Here is an 8955-nt window from a genome sequence, read left to right as displayed (position 1 = left end):
GAGGTTGGACCTGCCCCGTTTCTCTGGAAAACCCCAAGATTGGCCTGCATTTTGGGAGGCGTTTTGTGTCGCAGTACATGATTCGAAGTTAGCAGATGTCACAAAGCTCACCTATCTGAGAACGTTGCTGGATGGTGAGGCGAAGAGATGCGTGGAGGGGCTCGCATTGAGTAGCGAGAGTTATAAGATAACATGTGATCTTCTGCAAGAGCGGTTTGGACGCAAGGATTTAATAATATTTTCTCATGTGCAAGCTCTCCTCAACCTTGATCCTATTCCTTTGGACAAGCTCCGTGACCTAGTAGATATCCTCCTCATCCACATCAGAAGCCTGGAAGCCCTCGGCATTACAGGAGAGTCCTATGGTGTCCTTCTAAATCCTATCATCCTTTCCCGACTACCCAATGCTGTCCGCCTGGAGTGGGCCCGTGAAGCCGAGGAGAAGGAGGCTGATCTTGATCATCTCATCGGGTTCCTGACGAGGGAGGTGGAGCGGCGAGGTCGCTCTGGTGTCTACGTGGGACTGGCTTGTGCTGGAGCATCATCTTCATCTTCACGAGCCAGTGGTGCCGGCGCTTCTTCACGGGCTGGTGGTGCCGGAGTCTCCGCTCGGGCTGGCAGTGCCGGCGGTTCTTCATCTTCGAGAGGTGGAGGCAGCCACCCTGCTGTCACTAGCCGGCGCCCGTCTGTGTACACGGAGGCGCGGGGCACCGGCCCTGGTCTACCCTCCGGGGCAGCTCTGCACTCATCTGAGCTTAAGTGCTCTTTCTGCGGTAAGGGACATGTCTCTGAGAGATGTAGAGTGTTCCAGCGTCTGAATCTCCGTCAGAGATTTCAGAAGCTTCGTGAGTTGTACGCATGCTTCTCATGCCTTGAGGTGGGCCATCGGGCCACTGATTGTGGTAGGATGTGTGATCGTTGTGGAGGTAACCATCACCCATTGTTGTGCATGGGTAAGAGTGTCGGAGTGCCATCCCGTGTAGAGGTAGGTGGTGTGGAGAGGGAGCAGACAGCTGCTCTGCCTCAGTCTGACTCTAGTCAGACTCAGAGTCTCAGTGTGGTGGCTGATGCAGCCCCGGAGGGAGGGCCCCAGGGGGGTGGAGGTGCGTCACTGTCATGTGATGGAGATAAGAAGTGTTCTGTGCTTCCTGTAGCAAGGGTGCTGGTGCAGGGTCACGGGGGGAGTCTTGTTGAGGCCAACCTTCTGTTGGATTCTGGCTCAGACACTACTTACGTGAGCAGTGCGCTTGTGCGCAAGGTACAGCCGCGTTGGTGTGGCTCCACGGAGGTGGGGTATGCAGTGTTCGGAGGAGGAAAGGTTCCCAGAGCCACCCGTGACGTGTATGAGCTGAGTGCAGGCGCGGATACAAGGGGGGGTGGCCATGGGGGCCATGGCCCCCCCTTGGCCGATTTTTTCAAAAATAAAATAAAAAGTTAAAAAGTTAAAAAGCTGAAAAGGGGGCCTCCTGAAAATAAAGTGGCCGAAATCCGATGAGTTTTTTTTTAACCTACCCACTTAGTTATTTCTTAGAAGACTAGCTGAGAAGACTTCTTTGTTAGAAGATTGGTAAAGCTTTTCATAACTTGGAGGTCTCTTATACTCACAGAGATGACCACTTTTACAGGGCCTCCTAACCTGCACAGAGGGCCTCCAAGCCTGCACAGATGTTGAGATGTTGCCTGAACAGCTAGATAAGCTCAATAGACGCAGTTTTTTTTTGGGGGGCCAACAAGTGGGAAGATGGGGCCTCCAACAGGTGGGATTATGGGGGGGCCTCCTGGTTTCTAATGGCCCGTCCCTTGGAGATTTTCTGGATCCGCCCCTGGCTGAGTGTGAGTGGTTCACATGGTTCTGTATCTGCCCCTCAGAACCTCAGAGCTGTGGCGGTTCCAGCCATATGTGCCCCCCTCGCGCGTCCACTTCTGCCGGCCTCTGTTCTGGATCAGCTTGATGGTGTAGTCCTGGCTGACCCGCTAGAGAGTGAGAGTCTGCACATCGACATTCTGGTCGGTGTTGATCAGTTCTGGCAACTGGTAAGTGGGGAGACGCGAGTACTGCGAGAGGGTATGGTGGCTCAGAGAACTGTGTTCGGCTGGGTGCTGAGCGGTCAGGTGAGTGGCGTAGATGACCACAAGGGTGGATGTCAGCTCCTGTGTCTGGGTGACATACATGAGTCGGCGCTGCGCCGTCTGTGGTCACTGGAGGGAGTAGGTGTGACGGATGTGACCACTGGTGATGAGTCTGATGTGATGACCACGTTCGAGTCCACTGTGGAACGATCAGCTGATGGTCGTTATGTGGTGAAACTGCCATGGAAGGAGGGTGCAGTTGACCTGTTGCAGGATAACCGAGCTAGTGCTGAAAAGCGGCTGACTGGTCTGGGACGTAAGCTGGAGCGGGACCCTGACCTGCGTGCCTGTTATGATGGTGCCCTGTGTGAGATGGAGGGGGCTGGGGTGATTACAGAGGTGCCTGTGGAGGAGCTGGTAACCCAGAACCCTACATTTTACCTGCCCCACCGTCCGGTAGTCAAGGAGAGCAGCACCTCTACTAAAGTCCGCCCAGTGTTCGATGCGTCCGCTCGTGGGCCTAACGGTGTCTCTTTGAACGATTGCTTGGAGGTGGGACCCTGCCTCCTGCCTAACCTGCTGGAGGTTCTCCTGCGTTTCAGGCGTTGGCCGTTCGCAGTGACCGCTGACATCACGAAAGCCTTTCTGCAGGTCGGTCTGAGTGTCGAGGATCAAGACACCCACCGTTTCCTGTGGGACTGTGACGGTCGTGTGCGTGTGATGAAGTCACAGAGGGTCATTTTTGGTGTCAGTAGTTCTCCCTTCCTCCTAAGTGCTACGATTAGACATCATTTGTCTCTGTACCCTGATTCTCCTGCCATTCGTGAGATGCGTGAGAATTTCTATGTGGATGACCTGTTGTCGGGTGCCAACAGCGAGAGTGAGGCCTCCGCGCTGCTCTCAGAGGCTCAGCGTGTGATGAGAGATGCCCACATGATGTTGACCAAGTGTCGCTCTAACAGCCCCCTGTTGTTCGACAAGGCGCAGGGTGTGTTTGGTGAGAGTGAGCATGTGAAGGTGCTCGGTGTGATCTGGAACCCGACTGATGACCTGTTCGCATTCCAGGGCGTGTCACTGCCTGACGACATTGTTCCCACAAAATGTGTCGTTCTCAGCTTTGTCGCACGCATGTTCGATCCCCTTGGATTCATCAGCCCGTTTGTGATGACTCTGAAATCTCTCTTCCAAGAGCTGTGGCAGCTGGGGTTGCACTGGGATGACCCGCTGCCGGAGTCCTGTCGTGAGACGTTCGCCAGATGGCTGAGTTGACTGGCGGTGCAGAAGGAGCTGCGTGTGCCGCGCCGCTACTCGCCGAGCGCGTGGAGGGACGGCCACGGCGCTGAGCTTCTGGCATTCAGCGATGCATCGCCCAAAGGGTATGGAACTACCGTTTACATCCGTGTCCCTTTGGAGGATGGGTCATTTCATGTGTCGCTGGTGATGGCAAAGAGCCGTGTGGCGCCTGTTAAGAAGCTTAGTCTTCCTAGGCTAGAGCTTCTTGGCTGCCTGATCGCGGCCCGCCTGGTCGTGTTCGTGAGGAGTGCGCTCCGTCTCTCGCACAGTACTCCGTGCCTCTGTTGGACTGATTCAATGGTAGCACTGGGTTGGATCAGGGCCGATCCACGTAAGTGGAAGGAGTTTGTGGCCAACAGAGTGACTGAAATTCAGAGTCTGACGGATCCTGAACGGTGGCAGCACTGTCCGGGGGAGTGTAACCCGGCTGACCTCACCACACGCTTCTGCTGAGGAGCTTGTGAGGTCAGAGCTGTGGCTCAGTGGGCCATCTTGGCTGTCACACTGTCACACACCTGACGTGAACCAGTCTGTCTTGGTGCAGCACGATTTGTCCGGCGTCTCTGTGAGTTCTCCCGGAGGTGACGTGTGCCCCCGTGCAGGTGACGTGTGCCCCCGTGGAGGTGACGTGTGTTCCCTTGGTGGTGATGTGTACCGAGCTGGTGGTGATGTGAGCACGCCTGTGTGCTCACCAGGCGGTACCGTGCGCACGCCTGTGTGCTCGCCTGGCTGTGCTGTGTGCACGCCTGTGTGCTCGCCTGGTGGTGCTGTGTGCTCGTCCGGCGGTGCGGCGTGCTCGCCTGGCGGGGCTGTGCGCACTCCCGGCGCAGCCGTGTGCTCGCCTGGCGGTGCTGTGTGCTCGCCTGGCGGTGCTGTGTGCTCGTCCGGCGGTGCGGCGTGCTCGCCTGGCGGGGCTGTGCGCACTCCCGTGTGCTCGCCTGGCGGTGCTGTGTGCTCGCCTGGCGGTGCTGTGTGCTCGTCCGGCGGTGCGGCGTGCTCGCCTGGCGGGGCTGTGCGCACTCCCGTGTGCTCGCCTGGCTGGGCTGTGTGCTCACCCGGCGCTGCCGTGTGCTCGCCCGGTGCTACCTTGTGCACACCGGACGGAGCTGTGTGTTCGTTTGACGAGAAGGTGTCTGATCCTATTACTGAGGAGATGGTTGAAGTAGAGTCCTTCTGTTTGGTGACTTCACAGTTTGAGGAAGTATTTCCTGTTGAACGCTGGGGTAAGATGTCCAAGGCTGTCCGTGTGGCGGGCTGGGTCCGTCGATTTATACGGAACTGTCGTGTCCCAGCTGACAGGTGCAGTCTTCCTGATCTGACGACTCTCGAGCTAGCTGACGCGAGGCTCGATCTGCTGCGACAGGAGCAGCGGAAGGCGTTTTCTGGAGAATGGAGCGCGTTGGAGAAGCGCCAGTCGCTGCCGAAGGGCTCGCGCCTGATCGGTCTCGACCCGTTTATCGCTGACGATAGACTTCTCAGAGTGAGGGGTCGGCTGGAGTTCTCTGACTTGATGTACGAGGAGAAGCACCCGATTCTGCTGCCAAAATGTCACTTGGCTGTGCTTTTGGCAAGAGAGCAGCATGTTCTTCTGAAACATGCGGGTGTCTCAACGATGATGACTTCGCTCAGAGGAGCGTATTGGATCTTGGGCTTGCGCTGCATCGCCAAGGGTGTGAAGCGCGGCTGTGTCAGCTGCCTTCGTCACGATTCTCGACCGTTCAACGAGGAGGCGGCGCCTCTGCCGGGCTGCAGAGTGACTCAGTCCCCTCCATTCACAGTGACTGTTGTTGATTTTGGTGGTCCCCTGTTCAGCGTCGATTTTCCACGGAAGAAATTTTACGTGTGCCTGTTCACGTGTGCTGTCACGCGTGCCGTTCACCTTGAAATGACTGACGCCCTGTCGTTACCGGCATTCATGCTAGCACTCAGGCGTTTTTCAGCCAGGCGCGGTCTACCAAGGATCATGTACTCTGACAACGCACCTACTTTCAGGGGAGCTGATAAGCAGCTGCAGCGTGTCTACAGTCATCTGGCGCCTGAGTGGCGCTTCATTGTACCGCATTCGCCGTGGTGGGGCGGATGGTGGGAACGGCTCATCCGTTCCGTGAAAGTGGGCCTGCGCAAGTCGCTTGGGTCACGCTGTCTGTCACGGGATGAGCTGGAGACTGTGTTGTTAGAAGTTGAGTGTTGTGTTAACCCGCGCGGGGCTGGGGGGGTAAATTTTACCCCCCCCCCCTCGCGAATTTTTGCGATATCTCAAAAACGGCGGCGCGCAGCGCCGCCAAACTTTCAGTACCTTTTCTTACATCAATTTGACACGTTCCCTGAAAATTTGAGCGAAATCCGTCGGAAAATTTTTGAGAAATTGACGTTTTAGTGACGTCATGTTCGCCATTTTCGCCTCAAAAACGGCAAAAGTTCAAACGCCGCTAACATCTTCATTTTTAAAGGAATCAAGACGTAACAAAAAAGGTTATACGTAATTTTACTTTGTCTATCAAATGGCTATCTCGGTTTTTTGAAAATTTTGGATTTTGGCCTAAATTTTTTTTCAAAAAACTGATTTTTTTGGGAAAATCATTATAAAATCCAAAATTTTGAGTCTATCGAAAAAACCGGAATATATGTCAGAGAAGTGGTCTATGTGCACCTACATACCAAATTTTAGAAGAATCGGTTCAAAAATGTGGGAGTTATTCAAGATTTTATGACGTCACGACATACAAAATTTTTGAAAAATGACTTTTTTGGAAGTTCTAGACCTCGTACGGAAACAAAAATAGCACCATTCGATTTGCCGTGAAAAACTGCATCAGATAGACACCTTTTTAGGCCTTAACAACCAACTTCAAAATTTGACCTCACTTGACCTGACCTTGACCTGACCTCGACCTGAAATTCATCCAGAGGTGGTCCATATCACTTATTGAGTGTGCCTATTGAATTATATGAGTAAAATGACCCATAAAACATGTGTCGCACATGCCCTTTTCTATATTTTGTTTTTGGTGACCTGACCTGACCTGACCTGACCTTGACCTTGACCTCTGAATGATATTGTATGCAACGAATATTGTCTTTGTAACCTAAGAACACGTTTTGGGCGATCAGTCTCAGTCCATGACTCCATTCTTCGGCAACTACGGTGCAAGGCCGATACTGTAGAAACTTGCAATTTGTACCCTTGACCTGACCTTGACCTTGACCTCAAACTTTAAATTAAGTACATGTTTTTAGTAGTTCGTGATGAGAGCTTTCGATTGGCGTTTGAATTTTCCAAATCGGACCATTAGTTCGGGAGATAACAGGGGGGGGGGGTAAAATTTACCCCCACCCCAGCCCCGCGCGTTCGGCTGGAGACCCCAGCCCCGCGCGGGTTAACTCCCGTCCATTGACGTTTGTTGGTGATGGACTGGACTCGAGCCCCCCGATCACCCCGGCGCACTTTCTGACGGGCAGAGGGACCGGGTTCTCCTCGCGGGTGGTGGAGGACCCTGCCTGTGTGAATGCGAAGGCGCTGACTGAGAGAGCTCGTGCGTGTGAGAAGCGTCTGGCTAGATTTTGGTCTGTCTGGTACAAGGAGTATGTCAGGACCCTGCCGCCTTCTGTCAGAAGGTTCAGGCCTCAAGGTAAGCTGTCCGAGGGCTCCATGGTCATGCTGCAGGAGGATAACGTGCCGCGCATGAGGTGGGTACATGGCGTCGTCACGAGACTGATCACCGGCCGAGACGGAAAGGTGAGGTCGGCAGAAGTCCGGACTCCGTCTGGTCTAAAAACCCGTCCCATCCAGAGGCTTTTTGACCTCGACCCGCTGTCCTCTGAGCCGTGAACCGCTCACATTCGTCGGCGGTGTTAGACCGCAGTGTTCGTCAGCAGTGTTAGTTTGTTTTTCTCTCGTCTGCGATTACAGGCAAGGTAGTGTTGGGCGCCGACTGTAGATGTCGCTCTGAGCAGTGAGGCGGCGTGCAGAGGACGCGCTGAGTTGACAGTTGCGTGTGGTGGCTCGCAGAGTGCAGGGTGCAAGTGGCCCTGGTGATGTGACAAGTTTGATGTCGTTTGCGTCGAGGTTGGCGTCTGTTTGTTTGAAGAGTGGTTAATCGATTTACGTTTGCGTTTGTAGACTGATGCGTTTGACTCAGATTCTCTGTCTGAATCTGTCTGAATTGAATTAAGTGATGCAGTCTTGTTCGCTGTGAACTATGGATCTGTCGTTGTAAGATCGGTTCCGTACCTGTGTGAAACGCGCCCTCTGAAGTTCGCATTTCAGGGGGGAGGATGTTATGGAATTTAGTGAACGCTTCTCTTGGCAGCGATTCAACGACTATTTTTTAGCAGTGGTTTAGTGTTTCGACGGTCGTCGACGTGGCCTGAGAAATGTGATGTGGTGCGCAGGAATCGTCTGATTCAATATATACGCATTGAAATGGCTTGAGCCACGTGTCTCCAGGTCTGTGTCGGAGATTTTTCGGATTTATTTGAGAGTTGAGAGTTGAGTCAAGTTGAATTGTCAACACTATATATAAATTGAATAGAAGGGCCTCTCAGACCATCAGTCTCATGGGCCTCCTCTGGCTAGTATGAATAGAAGGGCCTGTTAGACCATCAATCCTAGGGGCCTCCTCTGTTTATTATAAATAGAAGAGCCTCTCAGACCATTAATCTCAGGGGGCTTCCTGTGGACAGTATAAATAAAAGGGCCTCTCAGACCATCAGTCTCGGGGGCCTCCCTAGAAAAGTGTAAATGTGGATAGAGGGCGCCCTCAGATTCATTAGGAGTGGACCTCTCTGACTATCAGTCTCAGGGGCCTCTTGTGGCCAGTATGAATATAAGAGCCTCTCAGACCATCGGTCTCAGGGGCCTCTTCTGACTAGTATGGATAGAGGGCCCTCCCAGACCACCGGTTTCAGGGGCCTCCAGTGGCCAGTTATATGAACAGAAGGGCCTCACAGCCATCAGCCTCGGGGGCCTCTTCTGACTGGTGTGAATATGAGGGCCTCTCATACCATCAGTCTCAGGGGCCTCCTCTGCCTAGTGTGAATATAAGGGCTTCCCAGGCCATCAGTCTCAGGGGACTCTTCTGACTGGTGCCGGATTGAGGGACCTCCCAGACCGAAAATTTTGGGGGTCTCCTGTGGCCAGTATGAATAGAAGGACCTCTCAGTCCATCAGTCTCATGGGCCTCTTCTGCCTGGTGTGATTATAAGGGCCTCTCAGGTCATCAGTCTCAGGGGCCTCCTCTGACTACAGTGTAGATGGATAGGCATCCCAGACCATCAGTCTCAGGGGCCTCTTCTGACTATTGAGGATAGAGGGGCCTCCTATGACTAGTGAGGGTAGGGGGCCTCAACTAGACCGCCAGTGTCAGGGGCCTATTCTGACTAGTGTGGATGGCGGGCCTCCCAGACCACTAGTCTCAGACCTCTGACTAGTGTGGATAGAGGGGCCTCCCAGACCGCCAGTGTCAGGGGCCTCCCCAGACCAGTGTGGATATTGGGGCCTCCTCAGATCCACTAGGGCCTCTCAGGCTATCAGTCTCAGGGGCTTCGACTGACAAGTATGAACAGAGGGCCTCCTTGGATCCATCACGGCCC

At 54.0% G+C, this 8955-nt stretch overlaps 1 protein-coding gene across 1 annotated transcript; it reads left to right on the top strand.

Moving 5' to 3' along the window:
* Nucleotides 1-648: 648 nt before the first annotated feature.
* Nucleotides 649-7795, top strand: LOC122368878. The gene is made up of 4 exons (XM_043343188.1): nt 649-773; nt 1870-3310; nt 3966-5554; nt 6740-7795. The coding sequence occupies exons 2-4, from the start codon at nt 2068-2070 to the stop codon at nt 7190-7192; spliced, it is 3285 nt and encodes a 1094-aa protein (XP_043199123.1). The 5' UTR covers nt 649-773; nt 1870-2067; the 3' UTR covers nt 7193-7795.
* Nucleotides 7796-8955: the final 1160 nt, after the last annotated feature.

Source organism: Amphibalanus amphitrite, unplaced genomic scaffold, assembly GCF_019059575.1.
Source record: "Amphibalanus amphitrite isolate SeventyFive unplaced genomic scaffold, NRLGWU_Aamphi_draft 000985F_arrow, whole genome shotgun sequence".
NCBI lineage: Eukaryota > Metazoa > Arthropoda > Thecostraca > Balanomorpha > Balanidae > Amphibalanus > Amphibalanus amphitrite.
Note: the sequence above shows the minus strand (reverse complement) of the source record. Positions and strands in the feature narration are given on the sequence as shown.